The sequence below is a fragment of the Lates calcarifer genome, linkage group LG2, assembly GCF_001640805.2.
Source record: "Lates calcarifer isolate ASB-BC8 linkage group LG2, TLL_Latcal_v3, whole genome shotgun sequence".
In the NCBI taxonomy this organism is placed as follows: Eukaryota; Metazoa; Chordata; class Actinopteri; family Centropomidae; genus Lates; species Lates calcarifer.
Window position 1 is genome coordinate 3,970,378 of NC_066834.1, and position 15,003 is coordinate 3,985,380.

The 15,003-nt window shown below is 39.9% G+C and overlaps 1 protein-coding gene across 2 annotated transcripts; it reads right to left on the reverse strand.

The window, feature by feature from the left end:
- Positions 1-321: 321 nt before the first annotated feature.
- Positions 322-15,003, reverse strand: dync1li2 (dynein, cytoplasmic 1, light intermediate chain 2). 2 transcript variants are annotated; one of them, XM_018683126.2, is made up of 13 exons: positions 14,840-15,003; positions 13,932-14,005; positions 13,311-13,427; positions 12,963-13,193; positions 8,860-9,023; positions 7,224-7,317; positions 6,926-7,061; positions 6,564-6,675; positions 6,388-6,447; positions 5,694-5,738; positions 5,444-5,561; positions 4,737-4,865; positions 322-3,806 (listed from the first exon to the last, which is right to left on the reverse strand). In XM_018683126.2, the coding sequence occupies exons 1-13, from the start codon at positions 14,923-14,925 to the stop codon at positions 3,790-3,792; spliced, it is 1,383 nt and encodes a 460-aa protein (XP_018538642.1). In that variant the 5' UTR covers positions 14,926-15,003; the 3' UTR covers positions 322-3,789. The 2 variants fall into 2 exon arrangements, with proteins under 2 accessions (XP_018538642.1, XP_018538641.1); XM_018683125.2 differs by having other exon boundaries at positions 322-3,811.

Consider the following 15,003-nt stretch of genomic DNA (forward strand, 5'->3'; position numbering starts at 1 on the left):
ATAGAAGTTGGGATGTGTGTGTGTGTGTGTTGGGGTGGGGGGGGTGGAGGTTGGGTGTGGGTGTGTGTGTGTGTGTGTTGGGGGGGAGGGGGGGGGGGTGCTGGTTGTCATTTGTTACAAGTACATTTCTATTTTCAATTGAGCAGTCAGGAGCAACTTTCACTAAGAAATAATGTCACTATTTTGTGCTTTAATATGTGGGTGGAGTTAGGGGTTGCAGAGGGATTTAAGTGGTAAAATGTTATGATGACACTTTGTTTTGTCATAACATGAAAAATCAACAGCCTTTGATAGATGCAAAACTGCAAAAGTCAACCAAACTTTGGATTCTTGGTTTTATTGAAGCCAGGGGTCTGATAAACATTTTCCTTATCTTTGTCGGCATAAGAAGCTAGAATCCACATGGCAGCTTAGAGGCTACAGTTAAAGTCATACAATCAAACTTCTGAATTAATTCAGGACACAAAAATGCAGCCAGCCATGTGCTTACAATGTCTTGATATCCTGAATACAAAAGGACTGGAAGCAGAAGCTCATAGTCTCATATAGATGCAGACTGTCAATAGTGGTCGAAGGCAATTCAGTTAGGATGTGAGGAGGCAGTTGTTTTCAACTGACGTTTGAATACAAAAGTTACAACATATGTTCATTATTCAATCTTGGGAGCAACATCCAATCTTTATAGAGCGAGTGCAACTTTGAGACCAAGCAGCATGAGAGCACTTCATTCCACTCAGCTAAATGCCAAATTTAACAAGTGTGGCTATGTTTCATTAGGGTAAATCAGCGTAGCAAGTTAGTTTAGGGTGACATTTCAAAATCCTTCTCAACAGAAAGTGTCTATGGGCAAAGCCATATTAAAAACAGAAAAAACATGCCTAAGTAGGATGTAAACACAAACAAGGGGACGTTTCATGGGCAAAAAGGACAACCCTGAAAATGAATGGACATTTATTTGGTTTATCTACTTCAAGATGTCCCAAAAAAACATCCCAGGCAAAAGTGTAATGACAATGATTTTTTAAGGACTGATATCAAATTTACAATATCACCGGCAGAAAGGAGTTATACCATAGTTAACCACCAGGGGCACCTTCCATACCTTAAGCAGCAAATGCAGATAAACAATGCAGTTTTACTGTGTAGGTTAACTTCTAAGTTCATTACTAAATGTTCTAAAAAGGCAAGGCAAAAAGAAAAATATGCATTCTGTATCTTTAAACTGTAGCAACAGGGAACTGATACAAGTGTCCAAGGAAAAGTGCTTATTTCAACATGTGGCGGTACTGCTCCTGGCTGTTCTTAAATTGTGCTTCACCCAGTTCGGCAACAGACCCTCAGGTGCACATTCCACCCAGTCACAACAAAAAAAAGGAGAAATTAGGGACAAATAAAAACAATAAGAGCTTCATTTTGATCAAAAGTAAATCCAGAACAGTTGTGTAGCATCGTTTTGACTACAAATCAAATCATGCATAAAGTAGACTGTACACCAATATGGTCTTGTGGTTATTCCCTTACAGAATAAATGTGCACTGTATTTGTAGACAAGTTTTGAGAATTTACCATCATCTACCAGAACACGATTATGGTATTTTTCTGTTTTTCCTGAAATCCCAGATACATGGAGTAAGGCATTTCTACCATTTTTATAGGGTGTTATTCAAAACAAGAGTTTATAGGCAGGTCTGAAATGTGGAATGCAAGGGCTCCATGCAAGAGTAGGACAAAAAATGGCCACTGGTTAATCTTATGGATGACTAGCAACTATAAAAGCAGAAATTAGTGACAAATATGTATCTTTGGTTCCGTGTTCCAATTCACTCCAGTTTTCATTTTTTTGCTATTGTTATTTGAATAGCAAATAGCTGCTCTCTTCACAACTCCTGTTAATTCTGTGAAAGCTATTAATGTACAATATCCATAGGATTAAGTAGGGCCTTGCATAACAGACTTAAGAATGATAATGTACACATTATTAATTTTGATTAGATTATGGTGTCATGAAACCATAAATATTATAACAGATTATTTGATATGGTACAGTGTAATGGTTTTAATTTAAAAAAAGAAAAGAAATTACGTAAGACAGTTAAGCAACCCCCTTAAGGACACACAAATTAATAAGGAGCATTCCTGTGAAGGCAGGGTGCCCAGTGTGACAAACTGTTAGCTGTACATTAAAGGCAAAGCTCGTCATTTTAAATGGGCACTGAAAGAGACCGAACTGGACAAACAGGTTTCCTACAGGGATTTGTTTCTACAGCTACTTCATGTAGAAACTGGGAATGTTTTAACTGACATGCGAAGTACAGTGTGAATAAAACACGTGAAACCAGAGGACAGTGCTGTCGAACACTGAAGGACACGAGATCTCATTTTGTTCAAACCACAGCAAATCATTGTATGTGTTTTGGCTGCAAAGCAAGTGGTTTCAACCACAGTGAGTGTTCGTCTGGGGGACCCATAAGTTCCATCATGTGGTTTCTTCTTAGTATCAGCAGCCTTTACAGTTTTTTATGAAGGCATTCAATCTATTGCTCTATTGAACACTATCAACTAGGCCACAGAAATCTTATTTCTGAAAAATAGCAGAGACCACAGGCTTGTTGTACATTAACAAAATGTAAAACGAAATAAATTATTTGGATGACAAGAAATGGACAAAAACCTTTTAACCGATGGTGCTACAGTGTCTTTCCTCTTATGTAGACAAGCACCTCTACTATGACACAAACAGCTAACTGTGCGAGGCACTTAGGAGTTATAGTAGGAAAGATGCTGCCCAACCCCCTCCCCAAATATACACACCTGTAGCTAAAGAAGCAATTCCATTGCAACCTCTAAGCCTGTCAAATCCCAACCAGTCTCATTTAGTCAAAGAAGCTATTTTCAGAATTTGGACAGAATTGCATTTTATACAAAATCAAAGTTAACCTGAATAGATTTTTTTTATATTTACAGAATCCTTCGAGATGACTAGGGCAAATGATATGATGATATGCTGTCAGCTATCTGGACTTGTCATATTAGTGTCATGACGTCAGTGGCATTTTAACATGTTATGTGATACAGATCAATGTTTCCTTAAACCGATAACTGGTGCACAAAATAAAATAAAAAGGAGGAACTTTGTATAAATACATCAGTATCATATCCAACATTTTTTACATACTCCATATGTTTGCAAGTATTTTTATTACTTTTCTCTGTGAGTATATTTAAAGTTTAAATACCTTTCCAATCACAACCAAATTCCTTCCATCAGATAAGCTGAACCAGAGGCCACAGGACCAGTATATTTCCACTCTTAAAACCCACGAGGAGAGGGTGTTTTACCCCAGAAACTGGGGGGCCCGCAGCCCAGCGCATCACGCTGGCTGCCAGGGAGTGTGCACGCGTTTCCATAAACTGACATCCCTCACAAAATAACATTTACAGTGGAAGAGAGGACAGAAATAAAGCCAAGCCTTCAGCACTTATCTCATTAACACCTCCATTCTCTCATATCTCTCTCTTCCCATCTCACCAGAACACCAAAATATCTGATAGCATCTGAAACTCGTTTTGGTGAAACCATTGTGTGTGCTGACTGATATAGACATTGGGAATTTGGTCAATTGTTTTTTTATGCTCACATGTACATGTATTTTTCCAGAGTATTTACGCAGTGGACGATGCAGCTGTTTTTGTTGCCTTCACGCTTCGTTCTCTGTCGGCGGTGGTATGTTGTTAGCTGAAACCATGGAGTCTTGTTTGCGAGTCATCCTATCCAACTCAGCCTGGACATCAGTCAAAACCGGCTTCTGCCCTTGGAAAAAAACAGGAGACAAAGCCCAAAGGTAATCTCCTGTAGCTTCTGTGCATATTCATAAATAACAGTTTTCTAGGCCAGCAAGCGGATGGATGGGGGCTGGATGGTGATGCGGGTCCCATGCTGGAGTTGGGCGGCTTGCTGCCACAGTTAACACACATGCAAAACTAATCATCAGACAAAGCAACCATGTGCTCATGCATTATCCTTTCAGCTGGGTCTCACTGAGTTAACACTGCTCAGCGCTGGAACAAAAAATACATGTCAGTGGTCTCAGGACAGAGAGATGAGTTATGTAATGTTCCCCTCAACATTTCATTGGGTACATTCAGCTATTTCACAAACAGTATTTGACTTTGTTATATTTACGTAATATAACAAAAGGGGAAAAACGTGCTGGAGCTGGGAAAAAAAAAAAAAAAAAAAAAAAACTGTTGACATGCAAAACAGTTGAGGTTACTCAAGTAAAACAACAGATAAATTAGTTGAGCGAGAGAGCAGTGGGATATGACGTGGAGTGAGTGACATTAGTTTCATGAGGGCACTTATGGTTGGAGGTTTGGTGCATACAGGCCTGTCACAAGTTTCCTCAGATGACAGAAGTTCAGTCAAAGAGAACAATTTTTCTTTTTCTCCTGTTTTAACCTTCTTTCTCAGGCTGTTGAGATAAAACTCCAGACAGGAAAATGGTCCACAGCCTCTACCAACAAAAGGCCTTGTTTCTAACTCCTCTTGGCCTAACAGTGCATGGAGTTCGTGCTCTAAGATGGATCTCAATGTACAGGATGCTATAGTCAACAACAATGCTTTAAAACAGTTTTGATAAAAGGACAACTGCTAACCTGTAAGGAAGAAGGTTTGTAAATAGAGAGGCTGTTTTCGTGGAGAGCAGAGGGGAGAGCACTGGACTAAGAGGTTGTACCTGTTTTCTTGGCAGACCCTTGCACTCCGGCTCCAACTGCTCCAGTTCCTGGGCTCCCTGGGGCTCCAGTCTTTTTACTCAACAGGCTGTTGAAGAAGTTAGCCAGCACTCCCTCATTGGCAGCCCCCGCTGCAGGAGAAACATGGCACTTAGATATAAAGGAAACTTCCTTTTCTTGTGAAAATGATTGAAGATAAAAGGAATACAAACAAGTTTATAATACATTGCAAATATTTTTACTTAATAGCCATTGAAATGCTAGTTACCTGCTCAACACTTGGACTACTGGAAACAAATCTTCTAAAACCCAACATTCAGTTTAAGATGAAATACAATAGCCTCCTGCTACACTTAAAAATTGAGAGTCGATATTTCTGCCTAAGGGAGGCCAGCTCAGGAGGTGTGCAATAATTTATTGTTATGTGAATTATTTTAGTTGTTACCACTTGGGGGCAGTATTGCAGCATTTCAGGGGAGAGGGGTTCACATTACAGCCAAAATATCAAGAGGTGAATGGAAACTACTGTGATCAAAGCAGCTTTTTTGCAGAGCCCTAAATGTTTTTTCAATAGATGTGGATGATGAAGGACAATCTTGAAATCTTTAGAAAAGACTGTGCCATACTTTGCACTCAGTTGCACTGGAGTGCAAAGTATGATTCTCAATAACTACATATGAATGTAAATGAGCACCCATAGAGCTCCCACCTTTCATGTTAGGGTCAGGCTTTTTGACAGCAGCCATAGGCGAGCCGCTGGTCACGGTGGGCTGGCCAGCGCGACCTGCAGGCCTGGGAGACCCTGAGGCTGGCCGTCCTGGAGACTCCTGTAACACAGAAACCAGAACAAGACTGTGACCACAAGCAAAAAGCTTAGTTTGTCTATCCAGATCATATAGTTCAAAGAAAAGGGAATAAATCAATCCATAACTATATTTGAGGGATGTTGAGACACTTACCGTTGCCCCTCTTGTTGGCGTGGCTGGCTGCTTTGCTAACAAAGACTGGAAAGGGAAAAAGTTATAATGTGAACGGCTGGATTCAGGCATGGTTTCAAACAACAATAGGTTTCTAGACACACTCAAATGGAAAGTACAAGGCCAAAGTGGACACAGCAAAAGTTTGTGGTTGACTAATTTTGAATTCTCAGGAAATCAGTTTTATACATATATATTTATACCAGTTATCTCACATTAAACCAATATTAATTTAGATAAATAATAGGGCAGTCAGTCCATTTAAAAATAGAGAAGCTATTGCTTCAGAGTGCTTTTTAAAATCCCCTTCTTGGTTTATTTGTCCGCAAAATAGGAAGTGAAGGCAATGTTATTTGTCATGTGGAAGTTTCAGATGTTCACCAGCACAAGTACAGCATACAAATTTATTTTACCGTGAAAACACTAGTGCAGGATCGCCAGCTAACTAGCTCTTTTGGCCAAACATATCTGTAGTTTTTGAGAATTCTTGCAGGTTTATTTTATCATACTTCAAATAATACTCATACCATTAAAAACATTACATTCTTATGTTATCCAGCTTAATCAGGAGATGACATTTTATTTGCATTTGAAAGCTTGCCTTTAAATCAACACATTGTTAATCTCACTAGCTGGGGAAGGAAATCATGAAATATGCAGGAAACCAGACACATACCTGTTGCTTCATCAGGAATACCTGCTCATCCTCAGCATTTATCTCTTTGTCATGAACCAGCTGTAAAGAAAAGCAGAGAGTAAGCCATCAAAAAAAGAGGAGTACGTAGGACTTTGGACTTTGGGTTGTAATGTCAAAGTTTACGTTTTGTATTTGTTGTATTTGTACGGTCATACCTTTCGTACTGGAGGCTTTGTGATAAAATCTTCAAAAGGATCTTCGGGTCTGACTGTTGTGAAGTTTTCGTGCAAAATCCCAATTTTCTTCTCATTATCCCATCCAGATGGGCTGAAAAAATGAATAGTTCAATTACAGTGCAATGTTATAAATTCTGTTGAGTGATAATTCTGTATAGTATTTCCTCTGAATAAAAATGAGAATACAGTTTTTGGTGAGTCACGGATAACAAAAAATTTGAAGAAAGATGACAAGCGCACACAGTTTGTCAACGATATTACTTGAATGTTTTAACTATGACAGAAAAACCAAAGAAGCCATGATGAACTAAATAAACTAGTGCATCTCTAGCTACACTTACATGAACACTGCATCCTTCTCCACCACTAAGGCAGGTGTGGTAAACTGGAAGTCATACATCTTATGTACTATATATTTGTAAAGCAGATCCAGGTTCTTCTCCTCTTTGACTGAAGTATAGATCAGGCCAGCTCCATCTGTTTAGTTCAGTTAAGGCAGCAATTCTTGGGGTAATTGATCGTTTAGAATAAAATATTATGAGCTATATTAAAAAACTGATGAATGGCCCACTTCTGTTTCAACAGTCAATGTTATAAATTTAATGACCATTGTGACAGAACTATACATTAAAAGGATACACTGTAAGCAAAATCGCCTGATGTGGGATTGGATGAAATCGAAGTGCTCCTCCCTGTAGTCGTGCTCCTTCTCTAGTACGCTGACTGCATCACACTGAAAAATAAAAAATTGAGAGAGGGAAGGAGATAAATATTTTAATGACAGACAATAAAATGTCAGCATTCACAAATGCATGAACATAACACTGTTGTCTGCATCTCAAGTCCATTCTACAGTATTCCTAAAAATCTCTGAATCCACACTGACTTGGAGAGATGCAGGTGCACATCAATATGTTCCACTTCCACCTTGAAAATGCAAAAACTATTAGCTGGACATATAGCAGCCGCTGAGGACACTGAGGTAAGAGTCTGTGTTTCAGAGGTGTCCATCCTTGCAATTCACACCATGGGTCATCAGGACATGAGTGCAAACTTGCCCTTGGGGGGCTTTTTGAGTTTTTTGTTTGTTCTGCCTGCTGAACTTCTCCCACAAACAGGCATACTTTCACTCTTTTACTTTTCACTCAATCTTCTGACTTAAGATTTCTCTTTTTTTAGTATCTATTGACAAGACAGGTTGATAAATAGCAAATAATGCTTTGAATGATTTCTTCTGCAAAGCTGAACATTCTGAAAAGAGCTATACAGAGGCACCCAAGATAAGAAACATTCACCATTTTCTAGTCACAGCAAGCATGTGAAGCTCTGCTGATGGCTGTACTGTTTTTCAGCACCGGTTTTTGCCTGCAGGGTATAATAGGCAGGGTAGGCAAATATAATGGTACCTTTTTATTAGAGGATACTGTCCCACAAAGTACAACAAAGTAAAAGCATACATAAAAGTAAACACAAAATGCATCAGCAAGAAATGGACAGACTCTACATACTGCAGGGTCTGAGCCCAGATTTGCTTGTCATTCAACAAGCCACCAGCGGGAAACAGCAGTAAAGGCAGCTGTCAAGGTGTTAAACAAGACTTTTCTGCTTTTATCTCAAGCAACTCAGGGCTAAGTAGCGAGAAGTACCTACAGGCTTCAACAGCTGTGGCTGCAGAAGTTAAAAAAGCAGAGTAAGGGGATTTTAGTGAGGCTATGGACCATGACCACAGATGGCCCAAAAGAAGTTATGGAAAATCATTCTGCAACTAAGGGTGGCAGGACATTACTTCGGGGGTGTGCCTATTGATCTTATCCTAATAAGTGCCCCTCGACTTTTCTGAGGATAACATTGAAGTAAGACCATGTTACGGGACTAAACGCAGTAAACAAACCCTCTGAACAGAATGTATAATTTCTAAAAACAAAGCTCTGAAAGATATATGTATGAATTATGGGAAATTTGACTTTTTAAGCAGTGAGAATGGTCTAACTGCTTTATGGCAGCTCCTATAAGGATCAGAAGTTGTACTGCATTAATACTGATGTACTGTATATCCATAAGTAAGTATTCCATTACATTTTATTTTGGTAACATTATTTTGGGTCTTTGGTCTCTATTACATAGAATTAGGTCAGAGAGGCTTGCAAATGTCCTACCTTAGACAGAAGCACCTCTGAAAAGTTTTGCTAGATTGTCAAAACCTCCATTTAAAATATTCGTTGTCTCTACATAGAGTTTATGACTTCAGACTTTTTGGGCTGTAGGAATTATTTACCTTTGTGCAAACTATTAGCACTGGAATGCCCAGGTTGTATGTGAGTGTGTTGTCCCCAAGTGGTAGCACAACAGCCTCGTCTTCCCCTGCTGTTGGGGCCCGTCTCTGTGGAGAGGATGGGGTGGCATCCTCTGGTTCTGTGTACTCTTGGAACGCTTTCACCACTGGTGGAAAAACAAAGGGAGTAAAACATGAGATTTCAGACCATTAGTGGATATACAGTACAGCTCAGATAAGCCCAATACAAATGAAGATTAATTCAGCTTCCAGTGTCTTTATCTGCTTGATCATGCAAGTCTCACACCTCTTAAAAAGAGAAAAAAAATTGAACCAGCAGACCTGCCCCTCTGCTCATTGTATCAAATGAAAATGCCTCTCTTTCCCCAAAGGCTGTCCAATTGGTTTGCACTTTTGAATGTTCCCTCTCTGCGTCATGAGCCATTCTAACATGCATTTAATAGGGGTGTAGTGATAAGATAACACACGATAACACTCTTTCAGGATTAACACACAATAACACTGTCAGCAATATAATAGCCAAGTCCTATAAAGTATCAAATTATGTGCAGTGAGTGTGTGAGTTGTTATGGTGCTTATGAAAAAAGAAATTATACACTATAAGATCATTAAGCTAACAAATCAAAGTTCTTGTGGTCTCCACTTAGTATCACTCCCACAAGATGTAATTTTTTGGGTTGTACATCATCCTTGATGGCACCTTTGGCTACTGAGCTGCTTGTAGCGTCTGCAACACCCTGATGCCCTGATGCGGAACTATGAATCTGGCTTTATAGGGCAGCTGTGCTCAAACTATGTCAAATGCACATACAATAAGTCTTTACTGTCTTATTTTAGTTTCATTGGAGAGTGTAAAGTGTGATCACACTTTTAACTGTTTACATAATAGAACTTGGTAGAAAGGTAGAAAATGATAAATACATTGCATCCTTCACTTTCCTATTGTGCTGCCCCAGCTGTCCGGGGGGGGGGGGGGGGTGTATGGAGGAAGCTTTGGCCTACTTCCTCAGGAGCTTCGGGAATGTTGGGGACAGCCCACAAAGCCAAATAGACTCGCCGTTTTGAGCCAAGTCCTTTACTTTCAGACACAGGATTTAGTATATGGGGCAAGAACTGGTGTTACAAGCAATCTAAAAGGAAACCCTTCTTGGCCACAGGATTACACAAATCCAGTGCATATGCACAGATATGTAAATATGGGCACAAGGACAGGACTTTAACATGCTGATTTTACACCAAAGGGAAGATGTGTTAACATCTGACCTTTTCTCCCCCTCACTGAAGTTTATATAGCGGGGACATCTGAACCTAATTTGACAAAAATTTGAATGACAGTCAGACTTCCATGTAATCCTTGCCAGTACTGAGACTTTAAGCTACACCCCCTGTGTAGCTGCTGAGCCTGGACAAGGCACACAACTATGAGATTTATTTAATGAAATCACAGACAAAAGGCCAGCTATCTTTAGATGTTGCAAATGTGTGTTAAGAATGTCTTAAAATTGACCACTAGCAAAAACTATCTTCACTGGCATCTGAGGAAGCAGTGGATTACATTAAAAGGAATGTTTTCCATAGTCTGTATTTTTTAGGTTTTGATACTTTTTGCCATGAAAACATCAATCTCTCTGATTTCAAGCCTACAGGGTGTGAGCATTTGATGCTAGACAGATATTTTGGGTGGAGTATCACTTTAAAGTACAAAGTGAAAGAGACAAAGATAGACAGACTTTGCCCCACTAAGACCAATCTATCTGTTCTACAAACAAAGGTGAGGTCAAACTACATTGGCACACATAACCAAGGACTGCTCAGAATTCTATGAATTAAATATACTTCACTTTCAGTTCACATATTGTACCTTAAAGATGATAGTTTTTAAGACACAAAAGATCAGACCTGTGTTAATCACAGAGATCCTTAAAATATGTAATAATTTCTACAAAGATCTCAGCTAAAGCCAAAGCTAAAAGTGTCTTTTCTGGCCAAAAAAATCTGAGTTTCACTGGCTGCTGTAAGACAAGGCCATGTTTTACACCAGTCTTTAACTGTTAACTAGCTAATGCTCCTGGCTCATGGTTACAACATTTTTACAGCTGTAAGGTTACTTGCTTCCTTTAATTTAAGTTGAACAGACCTTGAGTCAAACAAAATACCCAAGATGTTTACCTACGCACCATTCCTAAATACTGTGGCTAAAAAAAATCTGTTGCGTCACTACCACAGAAGATTTCTGATTTCAATGTGTGGTCCAGGCAGCAATCGCATGATCCTGTAATTTGACTTGAGACGGCTCAGCAGCCACTCTACTTCAGTTACAGCATAACAGGAGTCAGAACGTCCGGCCCACTGACTGCATTCAGACCCACTCAGTTTACGTCCCTTCCTCTCCGCTGTTTAGCGGAGGGGAGGGAACTATGATGCAAGACGCCTGCAAGACTCTCTGGACAAAAGCCTCTCGCACTCACTTCCAGTCTGTCTGTCAGCCTGCTTCTCTCTCTCACACACTCATATCCACAAATACGTAATCTGACTAGGCCTCACCAGTGTGCTACTGACATCACATGATCATGATCATCACGGATATGCTGGAAGATGCTTTATGGGGACAACAAGTCTCAGCTAAGCTGGAAATCTGACCATGTCAGTGGGTGGGGTCAAAATGTTTGGCCAAATAGAGACAGGGAGGAGGAGGGACCCAAAAGAAATCTGACAAACATCGGTAGTTATGCCTAAAAAAATTGACCAAATTGAGGAGACTGAAGAAAAAACTGAAACAATACAGACAAACACTACAACTGTAAATTTAAAACTCCAGTCAAAATCCACACAATACACAGCATGATGTCTAAATTCCAGGCAATATTCCCTAGCTACTGTTTGGTATAAATCACGTCAACTATACTTACGTAATACAATAACGTGAACTGAAATAAGTCAGTGAAACAAATTGAAAATGTGGACCCATGTATAAGTAAGTGTTTTATTAACAATGTGCTTTAGTCATAACTTGGCTACCAGCTTCCCTTTTCTTTTTCACACGTTTGACAACACACAAGACAACTTGTCACAACTTGTCACTGTATTAGCATGTTACGTGTTGAAAACGTTTCTAGACCTGTTCTATCAAATTCATCTGCAGTAATTTAACAATTTGACCTCTTTCTGACAAGTCATTTCAGACTTATAAAAGTAACAGCAGCGAGCAAACTTTGAAGGCAGAGAAGAACCTTTTGTAAAACCCTGCAGGCTGAACTAACTTGTCTGAGGAGAAATAATCTTTCCAAACACAAAAGAACTGTTCATAAGTGAGAGATGACCAATTCTAAAATTAACAAGGGAGAAACATCTGAGTGCATCACACTCATTGATTTGCAGATCTTGCCTCCAGCCGCAACACACAGCTGAGAATCATGGGCTTCTCTGATGATGACCTAGAATCATCAATGACAATGTGTAATGTTGTACAGTGCTTTGCCTTTGCTACACAGTGACCAATCTCTCCTTTTTCCCAGCAGCCAGTCAGCAAGGAGTCTGGCGCTTATTATGTAAGACTCCCATTACTTCCACCCTGGGATGCTTCGGGCACCTTCTCTGAGTACTGTTTGCTTCCATCTATTGAGATATATAACCCAGCAAAATGTATGCCCATCACATTTCCATTTATAACTCAGATTTCTGCATGTTGAGATATAAAAATGATTATATCCTATTAAATCACCACTTGATATCAATCTTGACCAACAATCTGCTTTAATAAAACATATGTTTGGATGTATGGTAGTCAATGTCATTAATAGCATTTTAACTCTCAGTAATCACTTCATAAAATTCATTCGAGTCTTGAGTTTAGCTTTGATTTCAGCTATATACCATACTTCAAAAAAGGTGGCACATGGTTTTGAATGTTCAGCAGAACAAAATAACTAAAAGCTAAAAACATGCCAAGAGCAATTTGCAAAACAAAAACCTTATGTTTACTATCAGTACACACATCATTGAAGAGGGACTAAACTGGATGTTTCATTTTGACACCATCCACAATGTGAGACACAAATAGGTAGATAAAGTCAACAACTACTTACTCTTCTGCTCCATTTCTCTCATGTCCTCAGGAGGGATCTTGAGCTTGTCCACATGGTCACGCAGCACACTGGCCCACTTCTGTAGTGACTCCATAATGGTCCAGGGCCGTGACATATCCGCAACAAACACAGCTAGGCAGTCAGGTAGTGACTGAGCTGAAACAGCAAACTTAAGTAGGCCTTTGTGGTATACATCCCCATCCAGGATCCACACATTACAGCGAGTAAGGTCTACAAAGGATGAGTAAAATACTCATTAAATACAAGCAACACAGTTAAACTGCTATTATTTTGTAAAGGCTATTGCTGTAAAGCAACCACAGAAAAAGGTTCAGCAGACAAACTCACCATCTCTGTCCTCATCATGGACACTTAAGTACAGATACTCTAGTCCCCTCCCTTTCTTGTTGTGATCAGCTCCTTGAAGTTTGGCCATAAGTGTTGTTTTTCCTGATCCATCCTCACCTGCAAAAATTTTATTAATCAGCTTTGACACAGTTTATTCTCAGTAGTAGTGTTAGGAGTACTCGTAAACAGCTGCTATTATTAGTACCATTAAGTCATTACTTCATCATACTGTCTATTAAAAAACATTAAAAGCATATCTAGATTTCACAATCTTTCCATCTCAAGTGCATGATTACACTTGTGCCTCATGATTGTCAGAGGCTACAATGTCTCATACAAGTCTTCCTGGTCGAAAGCAGTGTTTCTCACATTTTTGGAAGGCCCACCCAAATAAATATGACCCCACCCAAGAAGACCTGACTGTATCCATGTATTTATTATGTCTTCAGCTCAAAAGTGTGGGGAGTAATGCAGCAGAGAGTGCAGACTGTTTGAAGAGTCAGAAAAGTTTTACTGTGCAATCACTAGCTTTTGTGAATTTAATGTCATTTTGCAGTTTGTGGGCACTGCAAAGTCTGCAGAAGCATAAACTCTCAGACATGTGGCTTAAGTAACACTTACCGAATACCAGGATATTTTTTCCTGATGGCAACTTTGAACTCGATCTTGTTGAAACTTCACTCAGTATTGAGGACCTACATTAAAACAACAAGAAACATATAATAAGAAAAACAGGCAGATGAGATATAGCCGTTAGATTGACAGCGAGATGGTATACTGACAGCTCCCGATCTCAGAAAACAGGTTGCTACTGTGATAGTAACTGGTTAGCTAGCGTTACATAACAATTAATGCAAGATATTGTAAAATAAGTTAAGATTATTCCACTTTCAGCTGACCCAGTGATGTGTCCACGACAACACACAAAACACAGGAAATGATAAGTCATCTCCACTGACCGGCGCGTTAGATATAAGTAGTTATAGCTAGCTTAGGTTCCGAATCCATGAAGTCTGGCGACCTGAAGCCATATAACAGCACGATCACTACTGATAAGCGTTGACTAACGCCATCATTACTTGTCTCCATCGGGTAGTTGGTTATGGTATTAGCCTGTTAACGTTTGCGTTAACGTTCCTGTTAGCTTGTTGTATCTGCATAAAGGAGCTAGCTGTTGTCTTGACATTAACTGTCAAAGCCCCCTGATACTATGAATGGCTCTCTCAAACTTTACTCGTTAATTCAACAACACTCTTTGTATTAATAAAACTCGCATGTGGACAATCTTGGTTAAGTGCAATGAAGCTAATCAGCAGTAGCCGCAGTTAGCTGACGTTAGCAGAGCCGCTAACACAAGTAACGTTAGCACACTGACCGCCCAGCTCAGTAGTTAGTGCTAATGTTACTGCTAGCCGGGCCGGTGTTTGATTGGGACGAACCGGCAGTGACAAAGCAGAACCGTAGCGGTTATGCTTTTCCACGAAAGCGCTCGGCGAGCGCGAAGTTGTTAAAAGAATAGGAGAACTTGCCACAGGTTTTGTCCTTCTTCGTCTTCGTTGTTATTCTCGCCTGCCCCGGCTGCGCCCGGGAGCTGTTTCTCCAGAACGGGAGCCATCTTCTCTTTCTACAACCACAAAGGCAAGGCCCTGCTGCTTGGGCACCACTAGCACCGCCTTCACCAAAGTAGCCAAGG

What these genes read in the sequence shown, in the direction of transcription:
- dync1li2 (XM_018683125.2), bottom strand. Translation starts at nt 14,925, where the DNA reads ATGGCTCCCGTTCTGGAGAAACAGCTCCCGGGCGCAGCCGGGGCAGGC. An exon ending in AAAAAATATCCTGGTATTCG is followed by an intron (nt 13,428 to 13,931) that starts GTAAGTGTTACT and finishes AAATTTTTGCAG; the next exon opens with GTGAGGATGGATCAGGAAAA. An exon ending in CAGGCGATTTTGCTTACAGT is followed by an intron (nt 7,062 to 7,223) that starts GTATCCTTTTAA and finishes TGAACTAAACAG; the next exon opens with ATGGAGCTGGCCTGATCTAT.